Source organism: Cucumis melo, chromosome 6, assembly GCF_025177605.1.
Source record: "Cucumis melo cultivar AY chromosome 6, USDA_Cmelo_AY_1.0, whole genome shotgun sequence".
NCBI classification, from domain to species: Eukaryota; Viridiplantae; Streptophyta; class Magnoliopsida; order Cucurbitales; family Cucurbitaceae; genus Cucumis; species Cucumis melo.
In genome coordinates, this window is record NC_066862.1 from 3,379,083 (window position 1) to 3,405,765 (window position 26,683).

At 31.0% G+C, this 26,683-nt stretch overlaps 3 protein-coding genes and 2 long non-coding RNA genes across 6 annotated transcripts; 3 read left to right on the forward strand and 2 right to left on the reverse strand.

Moving 5' to 3' along the window:
• Positions 1-2,262: 2,262 nt before the first annotated feature.
• LOC103483593 (transcription factor MYB14-like) lies at positions 2,263-3,705 on the reverse strand. Its single transcript, XM_008440304.3, has 3 exons — positions 3,399-3,705; positions 3,194-3,323; positions 2,263-3,086 (listed from the first exon to the last, which is right to left on the reverse strand). Exons 1-3 carry the CDS (start codon positions 3,529-3,531, stop codon positions 2,546-2,548), a joined length of 804 nt encoding a protein of 267 aa, XP_008438526.1. The 5' UTR covers positions 3,532-3,705; the 3' UTR covers positions 2,263-2,545.
• Positions 3,706-6,413: 2,708 nt separating this feature from the next.
• Positions 6,414-9,933, forward strand: LOC103483594 (uncharacterized). Of its 2 annotated transcripts, none has more exons than XR_007821631.1 (2): positions 6,414-6,556; positions 9,632-9,933. It is a non-coding gene; the product is annotated as an uncharacterized LOC103483594 (long non-coding RNA). The 2 variants fall into 2 exon arrangements; XR_536587.3 differs by lacking the exon at positions 9,632-9,933 and adding an exon at positions 8,112-8,800 and having other exon boundaries at positions 6,425-6,556.
• A 611-nt stretch (positions 9,934-10,544) lies between these two features.
• LOC127149847 (uncharacterized) lies at positions 10,545-14,612 on the forward strand. Its single transcript, XR_007821632.1, has 2 exons — positions 10,545-10,924; positions 14,230-14,612. It is a non-coding gene; the product is annotated as an uncharacterized LOC127149847 (long non-coding RNA).
• An 855-nt stretch (positions 14,613-15,467) lies between these two features.
• On the forward strand, positions 15,468-17,029 carry LOC103483595 (phosphoenolpyruvate carboxylase kinase 1-like). Its single transcript, XM_008440305.3, has 2 exons — positions 15,468-16,395; positions 16,736-17,029. Exons 1-2 carry the CDS (start codon positions 15,609-15,611, stop codon positions 16,789-16,791), a joined length of 843 nt encoding a protein of 280 aa, XP_008438527.1. The 5' UTR covers positions 15,468-15,608; the 3' UTR covers positions 16,792-17,029.
• Positions 17,030-19,447: 2,418 nt separating this feature from the next.
• Positions 19,448-23,860, reverse strand: LOC103483596 (low affinity inorganic phosphate transporter 1). Its single transcript, XM_008440306.3, has 2 exons — positions 23,544-23,860; positions 19,448-21,254 (listed from the first exon to the last, which is right to left on the reverse strand). The coding sequence occupies exon 2, from the start codon at positions 21,206-21,208 to the stop codon at positions 19,649-19,651; it is 1,560 nt and encodes a 519-aa protein (XP_008438528.1). The 5' UTR covers positions 21,209-21,254; positions 23,544-23,860; the 3' UTR covers positions 19,448-19,648.
• Between the last annotated feature and the right edge of the window lie 2,823 nt (positions 23,861-26,683).

A 26,683-nucleotide genomic window follows, 5' to 3' on the forward strand; every position in this document is an offset into this window, starting at 1 on the left:
AAATAAATAAATTAAAAGAATAAAAGTTAATTCATAAAATACAAAATAAAAAGAATGGTATAAAAACATTAAACTGAGGAGAAAAAAATGGCATATTAATCCAAGTAGCCCTGGAAGACCATCACCGACACCATCAAACTCAAATCAGAAATTACTATGCTTTGTCACTCTATTTGTGATATGATATTTATTTGAAAAGAAAATTAAGCTGATCAAACTCGTTATCATGTGAAATTATAATGAAATGTCAGTATGTGAACAAAGTTTTATTTCTAACGAATCTTAATTGGTACTTTCTTGTTAAATGTGAATTTTAAATGAAATTGGTCAAGATTTTAAGGTCCCATACCTCCATAATTTTCTCTCCTTATTGACTGGAAGAAAACTAATTATTCGGTGGTAAGTCAATTCACAAGTCACATGATTTTAAAAACAAAATTCTACAAAATCCAATTTTAATATTTTGTTTTTAGTTCATACCGAGGGAATAATTTTTTTTTCTTTTTAAAGTGATTTTAAATGAGATGAAAAAACTCGATAAACAAGTTTTCAAGTTTATGAATTTATTCAATGATAAGTTTAAAACTATGATATTGAATAGATATATTATAAAATTTGTGTAACACAAAATTAATATTCGAGTGAAATTGAGTGATGAATAGTTGAAAATATAAGTATGGTAACTAGGGTTATTTGTTTATTTATTTTATTTTAATTTACTACGAAAATTGTGTTCAAAACATGAAATTGATGTCTATTGTTGTTATTTGCTGAGTTCAATTTGACAACAAACACAATTAAATATCTAAGGAATTTTGTCATCATTTATCTTTTTCTTTCTCGTTACTAAGAAATCAAAAAATAAAATTTGTCTTTTTATCTTGTGTAATTGTGTCAATGCATTTGAATATTCCAATTTTAGTTTTCATTTATTTAATAAAGATTAACGAAAAATACTATATATAAAATCTATCATTGAAATTGAAGACATGGTAATATTTTAAACATTTAGGAGTAGCTAATTCATTGAGAAAAAAAAAAACGAACACAAAATTTACATCCAACTTGATTATATTTCTTTCTTTATTTATTTATTTTCGTTCCATTCTTAACTATTTATTTATTGGAATGGACATAAGTTATTTGTTTTGTTTTTTTACGTCTTACTAATATTAAAAATAAAACTAAACATTTGGACGGCTAAAAGATATAATTTTTAAAAGGTTGTTTATTGTTTTTCCTTAATCATGGAAGTGTTTCTTTGATAAAGCTAAAGATCATTAATCAAATTTTAAAAAATAAAAACTAAAAATGATTTAGATTCCTAAGCCAATGTTTCCAACAAAAAAAGAAAAAAAGAAAAAAAAAAAAAAGAAAAAAAGAAAGTAATTAATTTTTGAACATTTTTTTATTTTTTTTTTATTTTTACTAAAAAGACCTTTAATATGAAAAATAAAACATATTATATGAACTAACCATAATTAAAAAAAATGAAATAGTGTTTAGTCCATTTTCCAAAAAATATTTGTAGGAATATATGTAGAGATGCCTAAGGACAGATGGCGATTGGGATGTCACTCTCTGTTCTCGCTTCCCTATCCTATTCTTCATGGAATTATTTCTCACTTTTATTTTGTTTCTTTTCTTTTTTATAAGTAAAAATAAACATAAATACATACATAAATAAATAAATAGGTATATTTTTCTCTTTTAGGGCGGGCCAAAACTAGTGTTGGAAATGTATTCTCCGTTCTCGATCGGCCCAGAAATGTAAACAGAAAAAAGAAATCTCCACTCCCTCTCCATTCCTTAGGAATTCCTCGAGTGGATCTTCACAAACTTCGACCTCACGAATTAAATGAACGTAAGCATATGCATATGAGAAGCAAATTTGTGGGGCATTATGAGAGAACCCAGATACTGTAACGGGTAATTATGATAGGTAGTGATTTTTAAAATAATTATTAAAGCATGTAGTAATATTTTAAAAAAATTGCAAATATAGCAAAGTCTATCAACGACTCTTATAGTTTATCAGACTAACATTTACTACATGGTCTATCAATGATAGACTCCCATCATTGATATATTTTGCTATATTTATAATTTTTCTAGAATGTTACTATATACTTAATTATTTTGAATATAATTGCTACATTTACGACTATCTCCGATATAATAGCATTAGTGAAATAATACAATAGCATTAGTGCAGAAATTAATTCTAATTCTCCAAGCATGACGGCACATCGGTGACAAATATTAAAACCCAATTTATCCACTTTGTTTTTTCATAGATCTAATGACATTTCCTTCTTCTTTAAATATAGTTCTGCCATTGACCGTAGACTAAACTAAAAAATATTAAAGATGGAGAAAAGCCTTTTTTTTTTCCTTCTAAAAATTTCCTATAATACCCTCAAATCCTTATCTAATTTACAATTTACACCAACATCCACTACAGAAACATTCCTAATCCTCACCTCACCAGTTTCTTAGGGAAATGGAAGATAAATATTTTCAGATTTTTTTCGTTCTCGTAAATTTAAAATGCAGGATCATTTGGCGACCCACCAGCTTTAACAAAAACCCTATACCAAAACTCCATATTATCGTCCATTTTCGTGCTATTGTTGTAATAACATCCAAATTCAACAGAATCCATGGCTCTGTACGGTGGTTGGATTTGTTCCTCATTATCATTGATCGCCGACGAGTTGAATAATGACCCATGAAAATTCTCAGTCAACGGCTGATGATCCTCTGGCCAATGCCCACCAGTACAGGTTTGATGAAATGCTTCAAAGATTTCAACGTCTTGTTCGTTCTCTATCACCTTGTAGCCGGTTGGAGAATCTGTAAATGGTGAATGATCGAGGGAGAAAGATGGGATTTCATAATGGTTAGAGCAATCCAGTTTCTGGGGTTTGGATTTGGGTTCAAAAACGGCAGAATCGGCTGACTTCTTTTTTGCATGAACATGGCCGGTTTGTTTATTCGAAACCCGTTTCTTCAAATGAGTGTGCCAAAAATTCTTAATTTCATTATCCGTTCGTCCTGGTAACTGTGCTGCAATGGCTGACCACCTACAGGTACCAACACTTAATTCATAAGCTTAAGTCCATAGATTACTGTAATCATCTAAATTTTAATGGCATTTTTCCGTTAGATATATATATATATATATATATACCTATTGCCAAGCTTTTCATGGAGGTGAAGAACGATTTCCTGTTCTTCTAGTGTGAAATTTCCTCTTTTAATATCAGGTCTCAAGTAGTTTATCCATCTAAGTCTGCAACTCTTCCCACATCGCAGAAGGCCTAAAGAGAATAAATTAAAATTAATCAAGAGAAATTAGAGATTATTCCCATGGCTGAATATGATCAAGAACTTACCAGCAAGCTTAGGAAGGGCACGCCAGTTGCTATGACCATGCTTATTGATATAAGATATCAAAATTTCATCTTCTTCAGCTGTCCATGGCCCTTTTTTAAGTCCCAATTTCTCACAACAAGGAGCTCTCACCATTTTTTTTTTTAAAAAAACTCTATCTATAATATGTTACTCTGTTTTGTTTCTTATTTTTCTTCTTCTTCCCTTCCACAAGACACAAGACAATATTCTTGTGGAACTTAGCTTCTAAGAATGAATATGTATACATATACTTGTTGTTTCCAAAAGGAAAAAGTCTTGTGAACTTGAATAGTCCAACTAGGAGAAAAGAAAAGGCAGCACCTGTTGTATATATTTTAATTCTATTTGAGATTAAACATTTGGAAACTTCAAGGAAGAAGGAAGAAGCAAGAAAGAGCAAGTTTGTGAGGAAAATAAAATGAAGCCTCCCTTCAGACTAGACCATAAATTGAATTAATAATAATGTAAATAAATTCAATGGCCAAAAAAGTTAGAAATAGTAATATTGTATGACCGGTAAAAGAATACGAATAGTTGATTATAACTTTAGTTAAAAAGTATGTGATTATAGTATAGTATATGTGACCAAAGTTCTAAGTCAAATTTTATTGGGGAAGATTATGCATTTTTTTTTATTTTAGTAGGTTAATTTAACGATGACTTTGGAAAAAATTGTGGGTTTAGAAAAAAAATACACAAACAAAACTGAGTGATAATTATGAAAATCACGCAAAAATGGGATAGTTTGTACATATAATTTTTTTAAAAAAACGATCATTAGATGCTAAAACGATCATTAGAAGCAATAATATTAAATAAAGTGTGGCTAAATTGTATGGTTTATTAAAAGATATTTTATGAGACATCGGATAAAAGCTATGAACAAATAAGTTGGGATCGTAGAGTCTGAAAACGATCATTTAGTTAAAAGCTTTGTTAGAATATGCGCAAGTTAAGTTTAAGTAGAGATATGCTTTATAATAATGCAATTTTTGAACTACTATTTCTTGGATAAAATGGTAATCAACTTCTACGTGTTTAGTACCTCCGTGAAACATTGTCTGTTATGCTTGCTTTAGTGTCTTGCACGAAACACTAATAGTCTTGTTGGGGTCAATAAGCTAAGATGACAAAAACTTCATGAACAGGAATATCATACCAACTAAATTAAAACATGTACACTATTGGCATGTCACACAAGTGCAATGTCAGTGTAATCATTGATCAGCAAATGAAACTACATGTGCGTGACAAATATTTATTACTGCTTCCAATAAATTATGAGTTTTAACACCTTAATCAATAATGGTTTATCGTTATTATTTGTTGACTTTAATAATATGCAAAGAAGAATCTAACATACCAACTCATAATGGTTGAATTAAATATAAACAAATCATAACCCTAATCCTAACCTAATAAGAAAAGAGAAATAAGGGAAGTAGGATAGAATCAAAATATCACAATATGTTATTATCGTACATATTTTATTGTTTTAATGTTAAATATAATTTTACAAACAAATATTAATAGGTATAGAAAATTTTTTGTTTTGACTGAAGGGGTCAACTTATTAAAAGATGGTCATAGTTATTTTTTAGGTTTGTATGGAAGTATTTTCGTCACTTATATTTGCAATTAATTGTTCTAGGAATTATTTTATTTTTAGGCAATATCTTTTAAATCTATATCTCTTGTTTCAATTTCTTTCAAAATTCTATGCTACCATTTTTTAAACAAGATTTGAATTTTGTAGTCAAATTTTAGCGAAAAAAACTACCTTTTAAGTATCATTCTGTAATAATTTTGTTTTTAATTTTTGGTTGTTGAAAATTAAACATGTTTTCTCTTCAATTCATATAATAATTTATTTGCATCATTAATAAATATTTTATCTCTATTTAATTTTCAATATTTAGGTTTAATTTTTAAAATCATCAATTAAAAGTAGGTAATAAAAGGAATATGTCTTTCACAATCAACTTAACTATATATTAAGTATAATAATAGATGAGATCATATCTTTACTAATATATTCAAAAATTTTAATTAGAACATGTCTTAATAATCATTTGATCTTTATTTTTTAGTTTTTAAAGATTAACTTGTTAATTGTTGCTTCTATTTATAAATTTATATGTTTTATTTTACAACTTCTATTCATATTTTCCCAAAAACAAACTGTCCATTGTTTTTAGAACTAAAAGAAATAGTTCTAAAAAACTTGTTTTTCATTATTACATTTTAAAATTGTTTTTTTTTTCCTTAATAAAAGGTATTGAATTAATTAAAAATTTCGTCCTCGTATTTATTTTACTTTTTCTAAATGACAAATTATAACTAATATATCCTAAGTTAACTAATTTATATTATATACATTTTGATTTTGAAAAAGAATATAATGTCAAACTTGAAGTAGTTAAATATAGGTAAAGACAGTGATGGTCAATTCAATACACACGTTTATGAAGTCCAATATAGCATGTAAATGGTTTTAAATTCATTAGGTAAATATAGCACATGAATGATATATATAGCCCTTTAAATTATGGATATATGAATATAATTCAAATCATTAATAAATCAAAGGTCAAAACTTAGCTGCTTTAATTTTACCATGTGTTCACACCCACCAATATATTTTTTTAAAAAAACATTCTTAATTACCACTTGATGTTTTACAACTTCATCAACATTGTCTTATCTTAATTTTATATATGCTAAAAACCAAAACCTACATCTTTAAAATAAATCTTAAATTTGCTGTAGATTTACTTTTGATTTACGTTAAATAATGAGAACATATATCTAAATTTATATATATAAGTTTATCTTCAAGTATTTAAAAGTAAATCAATATATTTATAGAATATAGTAAGATTTTAGATTCGATAAAAGAAAAAAATTGAAAATATTTGCTGAGTCATCGAGATTTTGCTTTGCTATTGGCCAGAGAATTCTTAGAGAATAAAAGTTGTCATTTTATATTCCGACGTGGCTTTTCTTTTTTCAAGTTTTTCTTTTTCCTAATTCATTGGTTTTGCTTCGTTTTCTTCATCTCTCTTTTCTGTTCTGCTTAGTCCAAAACTACAAGTGCCTCCAGCCTTGAGCATTTTCAGCTGCAATGGCTTTCCGAGGGGTAAGATTCGACATGATTAGACCGATTAATGATTCGTTCTTCTATATTTAACCTTGCTGTCTACTTTTATTGTTTATTTGGAATCATTTCTGTGCCCGTGCGGTACATTTCAGTATAATCTGGATTTGGGATCTTTCTTTTAGTATTTAATCTCCCCGTTTCAAGCATGTTCCTATTATCACAAGAAATTTTACCCAATTTTCTTTATACTCGAGCTACCAGGAGTCCTGGCTTTTGATCATCGTTCGATTTCCAGTTCTAATAGTGAACCCAACCTTCTCTTAGCCTTTTCATTTCGAATCGATTGGATTTGTTTGTTTTTTTTTTTTTTTTTGGTTAGTGGTGCTTGTTGAATATATTATTCTGTTTTCTTTTGGATAGTTGGATCGATATCGATTGTGCTGAAAATATTTATTCTATTTCCATACTATATTAGATTGCATTCAGAGCAGGACACTGGACACTCACATAAATTCGCCTTTAGCTTGTCAATACTACGATATTTTCGACTTTAGACATAAGCCGTTAATGAGTGAACTTGCTTTTGATCCCCATGCAACATCCAAAAAGAGCACGAGCACAAATCACATTACACCCTTAATCCCTACCTCTCGATCAAAGATATACTTCTCCATTTCTCCTATCAGTCTAACGATCTGATAGGCTACTCTCCATTATTATATAGGTGGAAATTGGCAAATTAGTGGTTGTGACGTAACCGAAAAGACCCCTAAACTTCTTTATCCTAAAGTTACTTCAAACATTTTAAAAGCTGCTTTTGTTTTACAGAATTTATGTGAAGAAAACTAGGGAGTTTTTTGTTAGAGTGATTGTACCTTTCCTCCAATTAGCTTTGTAAAGAACAATAAATAAAATCTCCGTCCCATTTGCACAGTGGAGGTAAGCCTTTGGGCTAAACCACTTAAATGTTGGGCTCTTTTTCTTCTTGATTCTCTGCTTTGATTTCTTCTTATGCATTGTTTCTTCTAGTTTTGTTTCTCCTCTTCATTTGGCTTAGCTTGATTGTTTCGTTTGCAATACTCTGGGAGTTGTTCTTTGCAAGTTGTTTGATTTGAGAAGCTTCGTGGAGATATAGTTTGTTGCTTTGCAAGTATAAAGCGTGTACAACATTAACACTTTCATTCTAGGTGATTTGACAGAATTATACTTTGCTTGCTACTGGATCATTTTTTGTTCGATTTAGGAATTTATCCACATATCTCAATGTCATACGACTATGAGGGTCACCAATTTTGTTTGAACCTTGAGGTGTACTTTGACGCATAGTTAGGTTCTAAACCAAGGCTCTAATACCAATTGATTGGACAACAGACCTTCCATATATATTCACAAGGGTGTGAAATTGTCCACTTTGAACATAAGCCCTCATAACCTTACTTTGGTTTCACCCACAAAGTGTTGTACTATCGAAAATAATTATCCTCACTTGTACACATCTTTTTTTTCTAGCTAACTAACACAATCTCTTCTTTAGTGCATTATTGAAGTTGCATAATGAATAAAGATTTTGCTCGTTGTTATCATGCTGTTGCAGGAAGCAAATTCAGACAGAAGAGGGAAATGTAAAAAGAAAAAAACGTAAAAATGAAAGAAGATCTGGTCGAATATGAAATACTTTAGGTGATATTAATTTGAGGAATAAGGAATTCAATTGTGCTGCTCATAATGATCATTTGCCTTACACTTTAAAGATCTGGAGTTTGTTCTTTAAGGACTGCGGGGAGATGTAGGGACTGAAATTTGAATCTGTTAGCAATTCATTAGCCGGCAAAGCCACGGCTACAATTTGTGGAAAATTAATATTTAGTTGGGTCATTCGGCCAAAGTTCCGGCTAACGTTTCATCTGGAAAGGTTGTTGCTATTCATAGCAAAAGCGCATACCTGAGAACTGCTGAGAATGATTGTAGTCTTCTAGGTATGCTGTTTATGATTTTGATCTTGTGACCTGAGAACTGCCAAAAGAGCAAAATCTTTTACATTGCCTAGTTAGTTATTTTAATTCATTCAAACAGCTGTTTCCTCGTTGGTTCAGTAATTCGACTTAACAGTTTAGTTTTCTTGCCGTTAGATCTCAGTTTCAAACCCTTACTGTTTGTAGTAAACGAGTATTGTGCTCATCTCTTAGAGTTCCATTACCGTATCTGCTCAGATTCTGCTTTCGTTTCATGTTACTTGACCATTCCAATTTTTATTATATCAAACACCTTTCTTTATGTGTTCAATGTGCACATCAGGTGCTATTTCAAGGTTAGCTAGCATGAATTCGAAGCACAAATGGCTTGTGATATGAACGAACATGGAAATTTTGGGGAGTTGTCACACTCGTGGTGTATTTGGTCCACTTTCTTTCTGATATGAATTCATGAAATTGTTTTCTTGTTGTACCATCAAGCTTAATCTGTCTTTCTGCCTTTAACAATAGGGATTTGGAAATTTATGCAAAGGGTGATGTTATACCTATCTTAGATTAGTATCAGTCGCTTATCCATTCGTTCCAACTAAGTTGCCCGATTGGTTGTAATAGCACATGTTTGTTTCAGTTATCATAATCTGCTTTCGTGCAGTACCTAACATCCATACCATGACCGTTGATTCATTACTACCCTTGTTCCAATATTTTTGAGCTACATCTGGTTCTACAAACCGTTGGTAATCACCTGCCAGTCTTTGCCATTCTAGTCTCTGGGACAGCCTGGAGGACTCATTCAGTCTGTAGTCTTCACACTTGATTTCTTCTATTTTTTTACAGTAGTAAACACTTCACTTTTTCATATTTTCTTTCTAGATTTCTATTTATGCAAGCATAGGAAATGAAGTAACGACATGCGACCGTTTGAAATACTCTTGCTCTGAGAATCAAGATAATTAGTTGAGCCGTAAGCTCTATAAGAGAACTCAAAAGCAATCCTTACACGATCTTCACAAAATATGGGAGATGAGTGCAATACAATTAACTAAATGAAATTACAAAATTGCTCTACTATTCCCCACATCAACTTTCGTCTCCGCTGACTCCAGTTCTTACTGCTTGTAACAAGTAACTCTTTTTGCAGGTCTCCATCTGTATCCATGATCGCAACATCAAAGGATAGGCTTAAAAGTCGAATGGAGGGAATCCATTACGGGATCCAGGCAACTGACCTAACTGAAGACCGTTTAAACTGAGCTCTACGCTAAGAATTCTTAGAGATCTATTCTACCACAAGATTACTTTGCCTATTAATCCCTGAAACCAAAAATGTTCCAAAATCCCATATATATCTGAATTCAAGGCTGGTTAGGAGCTGTTGACTTTGATAGCCACTGCAGCTTGCAGTCTAACTCGACCCTACTGATTGTTGAGCAATAAATTTTGGTCAATTAAATTCTGCCACGTCATCACAATAAATATTGTGATAATCATAATTTGATTGAGTTTGGATAATTAAGCTTTCTTGTACCTGATCTAATTAAGCCCTAAATATAAATTAGGGTAAGAAATAATGGACCAAGCCCGTCAAACAATTGGGCCCGGATACAAACCCAACAAGCAAATGGGCCCAAGCCTAGAGTGTCAGGTGGGCTCAAGCCCAAGCCCAATAAGCAAATGGGCTAAGCCTAAGTCCAACAGACAAATAGGCCCAAGCCTAACAAACAAACAGGCCCAAGCCCACTTAAAGCCCATAAAATTTCTCTATAAATAGAGACATCTACCAAATAGAAGAATCAAAGCTATGAAGAATTGAAGACAAAAACTTCCGCGCAAGTTATCATCAACCTCAAAATCAACCTTCTGAAAGATAGAAGATTGAAACTTGAATTGACTTGTAGTTACAACTTCTTGAAGTTCTAAATTTTATTTTTTTTGTATTCGAGAGAAAGAATCAAAGGAGTAAATATTAGAGATTGTATCCACAATACATAAATCAATACAAAGTTCGATTCCACGAATTAAATTTCTCCTGAAATCTCGTGGGAACAGTGATGTTTTAAACTTGACTTGAAATACTTGCTCTATTCATAACATGACCAACCAGGTCTTCTCTTCACATTGTTGGTTCCTTTTTATCTATTCAATTGGTCTCTAAATATCCTAAAGTCTCCTGTTGAATTCCTAGACATAACTGTTTGGTTTAAAATAATTCAAATTTTACTTTCTATTTTCCGTTTACACAAAAAGTTACTTTCTATTTTCCGTTTACACAAAAAGTTACTTTCTATTTTATCTGATATAATTGAAGGAATCCATGCTACAAGGTGTGATTTTTTCCAGTTGTGATAAGCAGATGTCCACAAACTTGCTCCATCGTTGGGATGATGAAGGTGGATGTGACTCCATTGCTGTTGGTTTCTCAATTCTGACTCGAGTAATTCTCTCTCCTCCTTATGGATTTAGAGATAAATGTCATGTCAATATATTTTTTCAAGGATAATTAGAATTAGCTGATGAATAAAATTGATAACAGGGAAGGCAAAGGAGGGATAAGAAATTAATGATAATAAGAAAATGTTTTAGAGCAAAGGAGAACAACCACTTATCGATTACAGGACCTTATCAAATATAGATTGTGATACGAACACCATAAGTTTTCTGATACCTCACAGTGAAGCAAGAAAAAGCAAAACTCTGTCAAATGGGGCCCTATAAAGAATAGGAAGAAAGACCCAACAATACAAACAAACAAACAAATGGCTTCCAATTAGCCATAGATATCAGTTTGGAGTTGGTTAGTGACTTTGTCATGTACCTCACTCATACCTCACCTTCTCCCCACTATCAAATAAGGAATTTACCTTAGAAATTAGGCTAGCCTTTTGGTTTCTCCAAAAGCCAATTCTAAGTAAAGAAAAGGCTTAAACTGCAACCTCTTGTTTGAGAGAATCATGTGGACCCTCAAGGCTTTTTGTTGTGAGCTATCTATTTCAGGACGATTGGGGAGAAAATGAAGGAAAAATCTTCGGACTATGGCTGAAATGCAGTCAGGTATGTTATCAAAGTTTTAGGTATCCATGTGCAATAAATTTAAACAAAACGTACCCGTGGGAGGTACCTTTTGTTTAATTGGATCATGGCCAACTATAAAATCTCGTGCAGGTCCACACAAGAATGACAAAAATTGGGAGGGGACAAGAATGACAAATATTGGTAGGGGAAGAAAAATAAATGAGGTGAGAGCCATAGAACCGAAAAGGATGGATTATAGAGAGAAATATATAAATATATAATCTATGAAAAATAATTAAAATAGTAGCAAACATATCCATTAGATTTAAAATATCATAAGTAGTTATATTTTAAAAATTATAAATAGAACAAAGTTTATTGGAATCTACGAACGATAGATAGATTATATTCTAATTATTACTAAATAGTTTATAAGAGTCTATCAACAGTATCGTTGATTAAATTTACTATATTTACAATTTTTTTTCAAAATATTAATATATGCTCACTTATTTTCTCTAAAATTATTACCAATAAATAATTATATAAAAAAATTTATTAATTTTCTTGAAAGTTTGAATTGTCGACTGACCCGATTCTTGGTTTTCTTGGGGGAAGTCTTCGTTTAGTATATGGAAAAATCCTTGGGGTCAAGAGAATAAATGAGTTTAGATTTCCTCAAATAATAACAATAATTTAGATCAGATGGTTATTCATACTTACTTAGTTTGAAAGTTATAAAATTTACAAAATTACTTTTCTACCCCTGAGATTTTGAATAGTAGATTTATTTTCTCTTTCTTTTATTCTTAAAACGTATCTTTTTATTTTTTTGAATATTTGAGAATGTACCTTAATCTTAAGGTTTTTTAAAATGTGTTTAAAACATCCATAAAGTAATTTTATATTATTATAAATAATAATTATGTTGCATTTTAAATTTGAAAAATAATTTTAGAGAAAAACGTTTTGTAGAGTTTTTTCGAGAATAATAAAAAAAACAAAATATTTACTCTTCATGTCAAAAAAAACTATACAATAATGAAAATCCATTACATAATATATTGTTAATTTTGTTGTTTCTTAACCATCCTTCTTTTTTTAATTATCTTTAAAAAAATTAAATATCAAATAACTGTTTAGAATAATAAGGAAATTTTTTAATTTCAAAGATCTCCTTAATGTATTTTGAAAGATTTGAAGACTAAGAAAAGATCCACTTCAACTAGAAAGATGCACTATGAAAATCATGAACTAAAAATGCATATTTTTCTTTTAAAAAAATGGTGACCAAAAAGTTCTAGTTTGAAAAAATTGTGAACCAAACACACATTATCCAAAATTCAAGATAATATATAGGGGGATAATTTTTCCTCAAATATAATTCATGTTTCTCCACTTTATTCCTTAATTAATGTCCCTCCAAACTCCCAACTCTCAAGTCCCAATCATATTCTTGTTAATTAAGAAAAAGGAAAAAGCTGCTTCCTATTTTGTCAGTATTGTCTGATCAGAAACACATATCTTGTTCGACAACTTCGAGATTATTATTATTGTTTATTAAACTTGTTATTATTGTTTATTTAATCATAGGGATTTGAAGATAGTCTTTCAAATAAACCAATAATAATAAAGATGAAGAATGAGTTTGAAAGACTATAAAATTGAGTGGATTGATTGTAATTGATCGAAACAAAAGTTTTCAATCGAAGATAAGAAGAAGTTTAGTTGGTGTTGATTTAGAAAAAATTCAAGCCAATACCAAATCGACCTAAGTCGAACTCACAATTACAATAATTTCTCTCCAAAATTTTGACAGTGTTGAATTGAATTATCAAAGTTATCTTAAAGTATTTTTAATGAAATAACGAGGTTGCTTTAAAAATAATTTTTTTTCAAAAGTAGTAGTAATAATAAACTATATAAAATTCATAGAAAAAATCACTAAAAAGGAAGAAGAGTAAATACTTTTGAATATTTTTGTTATTTTCGACCAATTTTCTTTAAAATATTTTAATTGTGCATATGAAGTAAAGAAATTTTGTTTTCTTGTGTAGTATTTATCTTGAGAATGGGTGAAATTTTAAACTTTAAACTTCTTACAAATTTTTGTAAATTAAATGAAATCTCGATTCTTATAAGGTTGATTGTTGTTTATTTCTCTAAATTTTGTGAGTTACTCTAACAAGTTATCTCATTTCTTTGGCTTTTCGTGTCCTAAACTGTAATTCCCCTTCTTTTGATTCGATACTTTTCTCTCTTGACTATTGTGTTTAGCTTAAATAAAAAAAAAAAAAATTGCCACCCAATCTTGCCTTCTTAATAATATGATTCTTTTCTTTCCAAAGAAAAAATATAGGATGGTGTAACTTAATTCTCCCGTATAATATTTCATCAAAATTACTATAACTCAATTGATATTATTGATTTGAAAATTAGATATTTAATTTCAACCCTTCATACCGTAAGAAAATCAATACAATATTCTTTTAGAAAAATATATATATCTGTTTAGTCAATTCAAACATACCCTCTTTGATGATGAATGATCCAAGAAAGAAAAGTTTTTGGGAGAGTGATGTGGAATGGAATTCAAAAGATATTTTTGCAACTAATATATATCTATTTAAATTTTCTTCATATATATGTGTATATATATAATTTAATTAATAATATTGTTTATATTTAATTACAAAGTATAATGTAAATTGTAAATTGCAATAATAGGGGGCTTCCAGAAAAAAGGGAACACGTTGATGATGGAACGCGGGATTCACCGGCATGACCAACACGCGTTCCTCTTTTGCTTCAAAACGCAGTTTCCCCCCTCTTACATAAACGACAACGTTTTCAACAAGAATATGTAAACGACGTGTCGTCCGGAATCAGTGGACCATTTTCTCTTTTTGGAAACTTTCTACTGCTTACAAAGGTAATAAAAATTATGCCATAAAGGTCGAAAATGCAACCAAAATCACATTGGTATAAAGTTTATTTTTTGAAAGGGAATCAAAACCCAAATCATGAGAATATATATAGATCTCTAAAATAGACAATATCATATCATGTATATTTGAAAAATTAGATGATAACAAAACTGTTTCTTCTTACTTTTATGATTTGGGATATTTTGATAGTTTGTTGTATTTCGGTTGTAACTGTATTTATTTACATTAAGGATTCATGTTGAAATTTTTGTACGTGCCTTTTTAAGTACATGAGTTTGGTCAAAATTGAATGCTCTTTATAGACTGTGAAAGATAGTTGTTGATATTAGATATGTGTTAATTGAACATAATTTTCCGGTAGCTAAAACAACTTATGAAAAATTAAAAATTGTATATATTTGTTTAAATTTATTATTGAAACTCTAGGAAACTAAAAGATCATTTAAGATTCATTATATACACGGCCAAATTTAGATATAAAAGTTTTTCTTTTCCTAATTTAGAGATTAAATAAAAATAATAATAATTCCAATGTATTTTCTTTTTCACTTCGTTTAATTCTTTAAACAATTGATTTTAATAATATCTACAATTTTACATAAAACTTAAATTATTTAAAGTGCCAAAAATTTATTTAAAATATCTAGACTGGAAATTCGAAATTAGAAAAAAAAAAAAAGAAGAAGAAGAAGAAGAAGAAGAAAAGAAAAGGTATGAAAGTGAGGTATTTAAAATCGTTTCTTTTTTTTCTCTCTTTTTTATTTTCCTCATTTGAATTTAAAAAAAATATATATAAATTCAAAACGAAGGGAACGGAACGGAAGAAAGCGTCGTGGAAGGACAGGGTAAGGCCAACGGAGAAGGGAAAGGAAGGGTAATGTCGTAATTGAAAGGATGTAGGAGTCTGTTTCCTATTCAACGGCTAATAGTATCTACGAGTACGGGTTTTGTGATTGACCAACGTGGCGGACTCTCATTGGGTAGTTACAAAACCGAATATTCCCATTCAACATTCCGAAAAAAATGAATTTCCTTCACACTTCACGTTTTTACTTTCTTCCATAAATACACAACCAAACGCTTTCTAATTACGTTCCGTACAGTTCCACACTCAAAAATCAAAGAGAGAGGAAAAAGGAGAAAAAAAAAAACAGAGGAATGAGCGACGGATTTAAGAGAGACTATCAAGTAATTGAAGAGCTTGGCCGGGGAAGATTCGGTATCGTTTTCCGATGTATTTCTAGATCTTCCGGTGGAAACTACGCCGTCAAAATCATCGACAAGCGTCGGATCTCTGCCGGTGATTCACTCGACGCGGAATGTCTTGTTAACGAGACGAAGATTCTTCATCTCCTTTACCCTCACCCTCACATTCTCGCGTTGCATAATCTCTACGAAGACGAATCTCACCTTCATATGGTTCTTGATCTTTGTTCTTCTTCCGATCTCCATCGTCGAATTACACTTCAGATTTTTTCCGAAGCTGAGGCGGCTAGGATTATGTCACAACTGATGCACGCGGTGGCTCATTGTCACCGTCACGGTGTTGCGCATCGCGATATTAAACCAGACAATATTCTGTTCGACGAGTGGGATTCGGTGAAACTGGCGGATTTCGGATCGGCGGAGATGTTTAAGCAGGGAGAAGAGTCGATGACCGGCGTCGTCGGAACGCCGTACTACGTAGCGCCGGAAGTTCTGGCTGGAAAAGACTACGGCGAAAAGGTGGACGTCTGGAGCGCCGGCGTGGTTTTGTATGTTATGTTAGCTGGTTTTCCTCCGTTTCATGGTGAATCGGTTGTTGAGATCTTTCACGCTGTGTTGCGAGCGAATTTGAGATTTCCGTCCAGAGTTTTCCATTCTGTATCTCCCTCGGCAAAAGACTTGCTCCGTAAAATGCTCTGTAAAGACGTTTCCAGAAGAATTTCCGCTGAACAAGTCCTCAGTAAGTATATAGCTAATTTCCTTCAATTATCTCTTAATATCTCCTTTTCGACGTCTGTTATCAATCTTCCACTGAACATCATTCTTCTTCATCTGAAAAAATCAAACCCTCTTAAAAAAAAAAACACGAAACGCCTAATTTGTCCCCTAAAACAGAATTAATTCCTTTAAAACATCCCAAATCTTTGAGATCTTATCAATGTATTAATTCAATTCAACTACACTACGCAAACAAATCCAAGCCTTAATTAATTTAGTCTGATTTTATATATATTATGTAGCATTATATTCTTTTCTTCCGTTTAGTAATTCTTTTGTTTTTGGTTTGGCAAATAAATCAGGACATCCATGGATAACCAACTACGTAGAAAACATGGCAGAAACGGAACTAGGCTGAAATTTTGCACTAATTGAAGGAAGAAAAGAAGAGAATATATTATGATGAGCCTCATCTTCTTCCCCCCCCCCCCCCCCCCCCCCCTTTTTTTTGTATAGAGGGTTTTGTGTAGTGTAAATTATAATGAGGGTATTATGATATATAAAGCAGTATAATTAGTGAAAGAGTTTGTATAAACTGTTTCAAACTTCTCTGATGATTCCTATATGCAAATGGGTGGCCAGAGTTTTTATGACCATATATGTTTTTCTACTCTTTCTTCTCCCTTTTTCTAATTTCCTTTTGGAATATTAAAAAGTAAATATTTTGGGCTTTCTTATGTATACAAAATTCAAATACTTTAATGTTATTGTTAATTATTATTGTTCTTGCTATTAGGATTTTCTTTTATGAAACTGAAATAGGATTTGAACAATGGGTATATGATAAATATATATATATTGATTTCTGGAAATAAATGGTGGAGACTAGAGAGGAGAATGATGGAAAATTAAAGTCCCTCTGCCTCTTTTTCTCACACTTATCTAAATAACCCAATAAAATTCAAAAGAAATTTAAAAGTTTACTAATATAGTTTTCTGGTTATGATTTGTTAATTTGAAATATTAGAAATATGACAATAAGTAATTTTATGCTTAGAACCCGCAAAATTCATAACTATTTTAGGTAAAAAAATTTTAAAACATTTGAAATTAAATTGCATTGCATTTTAAATCAATAAGTCATTATCTTATCTTTTAAGATATTTAAAAGTTGGAACTATCAAGAAGCTTGCTGGTTTTTACATTTTGGTTCTTTTTTATTAATACATTTATCAACTAGAGAGGTTTATTGAGCTAATATGAGAGGATATGAGATTTTATGTAAGAAACAAAACTAAAGTTAGAAATGAGTTTTAATTTAATGAAATCTACCACTAATTGCTCTTGAATATGAAATTAATGAACATTTATTAATTGTACTGAAAAGAGCATATTTTTTTATTAGTTGAATTTGATTTCTAGATGTTAATATTATAAACTTTAAATACTAAATTAAATTGACGGTTGAAATTAAAGTACCTTTGTCTACTCTACAAAAATTTTAATTATATTTGTACTAACAAAAATTTATTATAGTTTTTGAACTAATACTCATTTTAATCACTGACCCACTAGTTTATTATTTTTAAAATTTTGACTTTGATTTGTGTGTTCAACTGAAGAAAGTGAGGTTTGAAATAATTAATTTAAAAAGTAAACAGATAAGTAATTTTTTTTTTTTTTTTTTTTTTAAAAAAAGGCCATTTAAAAGTTGAATCACTGTAACCAAAAGTATAAAGGGAGAAATTGTGGTAAAAAGGAAAAGGGGAAAAAGAGAAAGAAAGTGAAACCCAATAATTGAGGAAACGGTAAAACGGAAAAGCAGGCGGCAGAGGGGAATCCCGATAACGGAAAATCAGGAAGGAGTTCCGTTCTCTTATTTGATAAGAACGGTGTCGTATTCCGTACCACACCGTAGATTTATTGTCCTTTTCACTTTAGGTGTTTCTTCCACAAATTTAAATATCTCTTTCCTACTTCTATTTGTTCTTTTTAAAAAAACCACTGCTCTCCATTTTCAAATTGGTAACTTAATTGGTCTGCTTTTTGATTGAGTAAGCAATTAGTCTATTTACTTTATAAACAATCAGTATCCATTCATTTCTTTTTTATAGCATTATTTAGTCATAATCTTATTTACACACAAAAAATGTATTAATATATTTAAAACAAAAATCCAAAATAATCTATCCTATAATTTGGTTATATGCATGAAGATGGTAGGATCTGAAAATCCATTTAAGCATTTTTCTTTCTAAATATCTCAATGTGTAACAAGTTTTGTTAAATGTATTGTTTCGATAAAGACATTAATATAAGCTATCAAAGTATTAAGTATAAGAATTAAATTGATAATTGACTATATTTCTACCAATTTAAAATATATAATAAATTATTATCCACTAAAATTAAGAGAGTTATTTGGTTGCTTTCTTAACTGTTTTGAGACCATTGTTTTTTATTATATTGTTTTTTTTTTATTTATTTCTTAAGTTGAGAACAAATTAATTGATAAAAACTAACCACCAGATCATATTGAAAATGATTATAGAAATATAAAACTCCATATATGTTTCAAAGTGTATCATATTAGAAACAAAAATTATGAGTAGATTAATTTGTCTGCACCTCCTTTCTTTTAAATGTAATTTTTTTTAAAAAGGGACAATCTATCTCTTTCAAGACTAAAAAATATCATTTCTGTCCATATGAGCACAACTCAAACTAATATAATGTTTATATTATCAACTTTTAAAATTAAATTTCAATTCTCTCTTCATATATCGTTAAAAAACAAACATAACTTAACTAATAATTGTTTAAAAAGATAAAATAAGGATGAGTTGAAGAACAAGTCGATGAGTTCATTTGAATTAACTTAATAAAAAAATGATTTAAAGAGCAACATGAGGTGGAAGGTTTCTCTGTAAACCTTATAGATATATGGACTTAAATATAGAAGACCTTAAAAGAAAGGCCCAACAAAAATAAGAGGCAAGAAGCCCAAGAACTAGAGTTTCCCAGATCAAGTACTTATTAGGATTAATGGTAATTTATAACAACAAAACCCAAAGTAGATAAAAATACCTTTAGATATTTACTAAAAGAAAACCATCAAGTTGAAAATACAAGTCTCTGTGTTATTTGCCCACTACATCATCTCTTAACCCAATACACAATCAGCTGAATTCTAATACTAATCTCACCATACAAACACACAACAACACATAAAAATTTCTCTACATATCAAGAAAAGAAAATGCATAAACAAATTCTCAAACAGGCACAGTTCTTGACTCTATCGTGCTCTGACCCTCATCATCTCCACCTTCACCAGACATTTCTTCCAAAGACTTCCCTTTGGACTCAGGAACCAACAAAGTAAAGAACATCCCAAGAGCATTCACAACCCCAAGAATTATCAATGTCTTCTTCACTCCAAGCCCTTTTTCCGCATACTGAAATCCAAATGCCCCAACAATTGCCCCTGCTTTTCCCGATGCAGCTGATATTCCGTGGCACGTCGACCGGAGTCTTGCTGGAAATATCTCTGCCGGAACCACGAAAGTCGTCGCATTTGGCCCGAAATTCGCGAAGAAGAACGTTAGCGAATATATTACGACAAACCCAATTCTGTTGGCTTCTAATGTCCAATGGTGGTAAGGAATGGCCAATGCGAACATGAACACCGTCATGAAGAAAAATCCCATCAATTGAATTGCAAATCGTCCCATTATGTCTATGAGCGCTACGGTGAACCAATACCCTGGAACTGTACTACATAATGCGATGAGAGTTTGAGCTCTAGCGATCCTGAAAACTTCTTCAATGGCGTTCATTGTCTTTGCCGGAGGAAGCCAACCGATGGCAGTGAAGATGTCTTTCTGAAAGAGATTCTGACTGTAAAATGCTATGTCCAACAAGAACCAAGTAGAGGTAGTTCCCAACAAATGAAACCCATGTCGACGGAGAAAACTCGTTGTGAACAACCCAAAATCGTTCTTCGATTTTCCCGCGTCAACCTTTTCCGGCTCCGATTCCAATTCCACCTGCAAAACTTTAGACATGTCGGCGGCTGCCTGTTTGGCATTTTTAGCAACCAAGGCTGTATAACGAGCAGTTTCCGGCATTTTCATTCGCCAATAATAAGTGAGAAGAGCCGGAAAAGCACCAAAAATCACAATAATTCGCCACACATAATCCGCCTGAGGGACAGTGGAGGCTGTGGGATTTTCCTCATACGACGGAGCTGGGTATTTAGCATCAAACGCGGCGGAGACAATAATTGCAACCACCCCACCAGCCAAAATCCCAAACCCCTGCATTGCAAACACAGCAGCAATGAAAGCCCCTCGTGTTCTTTTATTGGCATATTCCGACATGATGGTGGCGGAAAGTGGGTAATCGCCACCGATGCCAAAACCAAGCCAGAATCGGAAAAAACAGAGAGTGGCCACCACAGACGTTGGGGTGCTGCTGAAAGACAAGCCTGAAGCTACAGAGCAAATGACCATAAGCATAAGGGTCATTCCGTAGACTCGTTTGCGGCCCATTTTGTCACCGAGCCATCCGAAGAAGAGTTGGCCAGACAGGGTTCCGCAGAAAGCGACGCCGTTTATAGCAGCGGATATGTTGGAAGGCAACTCACCAGGCTTATCCGATCCTTCTTTGTGAAAGTAAATTCGGCCCAAAAGTTTGGTGACGAGAGATACGCAAAAGAGATCATAGGCATCGGTGAAAAAGCCCATTCCGGCTATTACAATGGCTGTGAAATGATACCATTGGGTTTTGGCTACATCAAGTGCATTCAACACTTGTAGTTGCTCTCTTGCCATGCTTTATTTCAAATTCTTCCAACTTTCTCTTCTCACAATTATTCCCCTTGAATTGAACAAAACAATCAAAAAAAAAAAAAAAAAATCAGTGAAGTGTCTAATTACACGTTATTCTATATATATTTCTCTCTGTGATTGAGGGTAAGCATATAGGGTCGCACCTAATTATTATTCATATAGTAAAAAAGAACGTTTTTTAATTTGTTAATTTTAACTATGCAATTAGATGAGGTTGTAGGAATAGGCTACACTAAATTAATAAATGAGAGAGGTTACTTCTTTTTCCAATCATATCTGCTAAACTTAAGACTTTTTATATTGATTAGAAAAAATTACTAGTAATAAATCACTTGAAATCTTAAGTAACCATTTCTTTTAAGAAAAAGTCGAAACAAGAAGTAAATGGTAGAAGTAGATTTTGAAGTAGAGTTAAACCTGCCTACTCTAAAGAAAAAAAAAAACAGGAAAAATAAAATTTTTAAAATTTAAAAGGTTGATGTTCAACCTCAGCCCTCAAAACAAAATAACTAAATCTAATCATTGGAGAGAGCATTAAAAAATTTAAAAATAATAATCTCCATAATATTAATGATTACAAACCTAACTATAATTATTTTAGAAACAATTTTGAAATTGTTTTAAATATACGACTAGATGAGATTATAGTAATAGACTACAACGAAGTAATTAACATGGTAGGGATTGTTTTTTCTTTTTCAATCATATTAATGAAACCAAAATCTTAACTACCTTCTACTTTTTCTAAAAAAAAAAAAGTCGAAAGAGCCTAAATTTATACTAAGAATGGTCTTTCAAAAAAGAGTAATATTCATTACATCCTCTAAACCAAACTCAAACCATAAAAAACAACAAAACCTAACTATGGAGGAAAACATCCATCAAAGTCATTTGAACATTACATACATGACATGATTCATCAAATTCATTATTTGGAAAAAGACAACTTTTTCTCAATACATCAAAAAGCAAACAAACAAAACAGAGAAAAAAAGGGGCAACAAATTACATCAATTTAACTGAATACAACATTTTCCGCCTAACTTCAAGCACAAAAATTGATGATATTATTAAATATCCAAGGCCTAGAATTAATTGCTATTAGTAGGGATATTGATTGAACAAAACAAGTGGGTAAGTTTGACTAAATCCGATTTTAAAAAATGCAAGCTCGTGATTTAAAATGAATCTTATTTCCTTTATTATTTATTAAAATTCTGTAATTGTGTCTTTTTTAATATTGATAAGACCAAAAAGTTAAATAGTATTTTTAAAAAATAGTAATAATATATTTGGAAGAAAAGATTTAGGATGATGTGGATGGGTAAAAAGTAGTTGGAGTTTCCGTGTGAAAGCTGACGTGTGGACTTCCAAAAAGGTATTTGGGACCCACCTTAGAAAGAAATAGATGACGACACCCTAAGAATATTAAAAAGAAAAGTCGTATTTAAAAACTTCTTTATTTACGTATTTAAAGAGAAAACAAAAAATAAGGAATTAGAAGAAAACTCATATCAAAATTCTTAACGATCTTTAGAAGAATCCATGACAACAGATTAAACAATTTCATTGGTTGTTTAAACTATAAGATTGGAGAAAATGACAATATTATACGTCATGATTAATTAATATAATTAAAAATATAAAAGGTAAAGGCAACTCACTTTTTTCTTTTTCCTTTTTTTTTTTCTAGAAAAGATATATACATCTGTTCAATCAACTAAGATATATACATTTTGTCTTTTTTTTTTTTATTAATAAAATAAAATTTTAGTTTATAATAATAAAAAAGTTAAATACAAGAACCTTCTAAAGCTACTAATAAAAATGGGTGAACTAACAAATATATACTTTGAAAACTTTATTTAAATGTAAAGACCAAGAAAAGACATATTTTAAAATTGAAGAGTCAAAATACACATAATTGTAATATATTTACCAAAACGTTTAGAAACAAAAGAAGCCTTTCCCCTGAGTTTTGGAAAAGGAAGAGTCCCGTTCTCCACCAATGGGTATGGGGAGGGCGGGACCTACTCTCATAAACTTTTAGACCAGTTGGAAACATCGAATTGCGTTGGGGAATTAATGGGATGGATGGATCAATGATTTTATGTTCCTAAAGAAATCCGCAAGAAAATAGAGAACAGAAGAATTAATAAATTGGCATCAACGCTAACAAGTTTCATCAACAGAATTGAAATGCCAGAATCGGATAATCACAACAAAATGAAAAGAAAATCAAAGGAAACAGAGAGAGTGAAAGTAAAATATTTCCTGAATATTTCCATACGTGCAGGAAATAATTAATGGTAAATACCTAGAGGCGTCGATCCAATCGGAGGAGAACTGCGATCTCAACTATTTTGCGGTGGTTACGACCGAAAATGGGGGCGGAGGAGGAAGAAGAAGAAGAAGAAGAAGAAGAAGAAGAAGAAGAGGGAGCGGCGATGGAGAGAAATGAGGGAGGGAGGTGATGGGGATATTTAAGAAGGTTGGGGAACACCATCCATCTCACGTGCATGGAATCTGAGTTAGCGCATATAGCACCGAATATTCCATTTTGATCCCTCTTTTATGTGCCGATTTGCCGTTTTGATCACACTAACACTAAATTTCGTAATTAACTGCTTCTTGTTTCAATCCACCTTTTTCTCCTCTATGCTATTTTTCTCTACCTTTGACTTATATGGCTCCATTCTCTCTCAAATTAATATATATATATATATATATATTTCTTTACTACTCTTCAGTCTCTGGAGAGCTTACATTATTTTATCACCAATACATGTTTAGGCCGAAATCCAACAGAAACATTTATACTAACAATTAATTTTTTCAACCAACATATTACCTATTACTAAAACTTTACTTAAAATGAGTCAAGATCTTATACAAACTTCTTTATAAATTTTCTCTCCTAATAAAGCTTGCTTGCAAATCTTATGTTAGATTTATATTTATACTAATTTTCAAATTGGTTTATGGATTATCTCAATGGATTTTTTACTAATGTTTTCGAAAATCTTGTAATATTTTAGATTTTTATTTTTTGAAAAAATGACGTAAATCTTCATCCTACTTGACCAAGCTTCCTCCAACAAATATGGATAGTCTTGGAGATGAGTTGAGAAGGTATATGGTAATCTCAACACTCTTTTAATCAACTTTTAGAAAAAAGTTAGATGAGCATATTTGTTTTTGTAGAAATACTTTTATGAATATGCTGAAATAGTTAGATGGTTGTATTTTGTTTAGTATTTAGAATGTGTTTATGACTATTATTTATATATACAACTTAATTTTAAGTTAGTGCCGATAGCACTCATTCTAATCTAGCTAGCTTCACCTCCAACCATGCCTCTCGCCCCTATTATAATATAGATTGAGAGGTTACATATTTTGTAATTTTGCTTCTTCTTTCATTTGCATATGTCAAATTCTAGTGTCCCTACCAACTTCTATTACGGTTGAATTTAAAAGAGCAAGAGACTTTAATGTGTTGGAAATAACTATAATTAATCCTCAACCGACTCAAAAGTTGATGTAATGCTCAATCATCAATTATCAATACAACTTATTATTATTCTCAACCTAGTTTAACTAATTGGTTGTAGCATATGTGTCTTTTCCTTAATTGTTAAGAGATTCAAATTGAACTCTTCTCACCCGTTGAATGAAAAAATGAGTAAGAATAATGAATTTTGAATTGTTTGTACTTTTTTCTTTTTTTATAAACTGTGTTAATCTTCATCATTTAAACTTGTTTGGAAAAAAAAACAAATTATAATTATTTTTGGGCCTTGCACACACCTATATAATATCTATTAACAAAGGATGAGTGAGCTTGATTAGTACTAGTCAACTTATCAAGTGATCGATAATATTATGCATCACAAAATATCAAAATTATTATTTTTAAAATAACTAATCACTTAAATATTATAATACTAACATATTTGAGTTTCAAACGTCCAAAACTACATCATATATTCCAAATTTAATTTTTGTTTGTGAGCCATATTAATCGTCTTACTTTTGCAAAAAAAAAAAAAAAAAAAAAAAAATCAATGTAAATGGCGGCCACCTGATTGCAAAAATGGTTAAAAAATTTAATTAGTATAACTTTGCTTATTAATGAATTACTTTTGATATTTAATATTGTATTTCACATCATTTGTTAAAGAAAAAATATGGTCCAAAGAAAAAAAAAATATTTGACCTTCACGTATGAACAATGTCCAAAATAGAAACTAAAAACAAAATTTGAAAATAGAAGTTTTATTTGACCTCTACATAATTTGTACTATAGGTTGATAGGTTCTCAATAATTCATAAAGTAATTGCTCAAATAAATTGATTTTTTTTTTTGTAATAATGTGATAATTGATAAGATTTTGATAATTCATAAAGGAATTATTTGTTTTTCTACATATATGAAGAGTATAGAATACACATTTAATATAAGATGGCTAATCAACGACGAAACATGTCATAAGGGAAAAAATATTAACTAATTTATTAACAAAAAAAAAAAAAAGGCTAATTATAATGAACACCATTTTTTCTCATTTTATAAATTTGCTATTTAGGCATATAGGAGACAGTAAAATAGGCGACGCCTAAGCTCCTATTATGAAACAAACTTAAAAAGGAAAGAGTTGACCCAAAAATTTCAACGATAAAGTTTGATTGTGACTAATATAAATAAATAAATTTTTTCACTTTTCATTACAATTATAATAAATCTCTGTTTTTAATGATACAAATTATATCATTAAGAAAATTAAACAATATTCTTATTCTTTCGCCCTTTTTTTCCTTAAAAATTGTATTTATGTAAATATTTGCATGCTTAAAATCTTAAACAATGCATGAAAATTCTAAAATCTCATAAACCTATTAATTTTATAGAAAATTTGCCAAACCCACCTCTAAATTAGTATTAGTAAGATGATGTGATTGCAATTATCTTTATTGACATAATTAGAGTATTTTTTTTAAAAGTAATTTACGAACTGAATCACGGGGCTAAACAAAAAAAACGGAGGGCTGAGAGCTTCGTCTTAAAGCAAACGGAGACCGGAGAACGGGACGACGGATAGTAAAACAAGAGACTGGATTTCACGGAAACCCGAGAGCGGCTGAGAAAGGGGGTTTTACTATTTTCACACAAACGGAGAATGGACGAAGCTGATGCAGATGGTCGGCAGATTGATTTCAGGGACGGCAGACGGGTTTCGCTGACGACGAACAGATGCGACAGAGTTGCAGATCTGAAGGCGGCGGCGGCGAAAATGGGTATTATGGCGATGGATAGGGCTAGAACGGCGGGAGACTTGCGGCGATCAGTAAACAATGGGTCATTGAATGGTGTTTAAATGACAGCAGTTGAAGAAAGGGTTTCTCGCGGCGATGGCTGCAGTAGGCTAGGGGCGGCGATCGACGGCAGAAACGGCG

Bases quoted from the DNA above. Each gene is read 5' to 3' on its own strand.
- LOC103483593 (XM_008440304.3), bottom strand. From the start codon at position 3,531: ATGGTGAGAGCTCCTTGTTGTGAGAAATTGGGACTTAAAAAAGGGCCA. The intron at 3,324-3,398 runs GTAAGTTCTTGA...TATTCTCTTTAG, and splicing joins TGCCCTTCCTAAGCTTGCTG to GCCTTCTGCGATGTGGGAAG. The intron at 3,087-3,193 runs GTATATATATAT...TGGTACCTGTAG, and splicing joins CATGAAAAGCTTGGCAATAG to GTGGTCAGCCATTGCAGCAC.
- LOC103483595 (XM_008440305.3), top strand. From the start codon at position 15,609: ATGAGCGACGGATTTAAGAGAGACTATCAAGTAATTGAAGAGCTTGGC. The intron at 16,396-16,735 runs GTAAGTATATAG...CAAATAAATCAG, and splicing joins TTCCGCTGAACAAGTCCTCA to GACATCCATGGATAACCAAC.
- LOC103483596 (XM_008440306.3), bottom strand. From the start codon at position 21,208: ATGGCAAGAGAGCAACTACAAGTGTTGAATGCACTTGATGTAGCCAAA.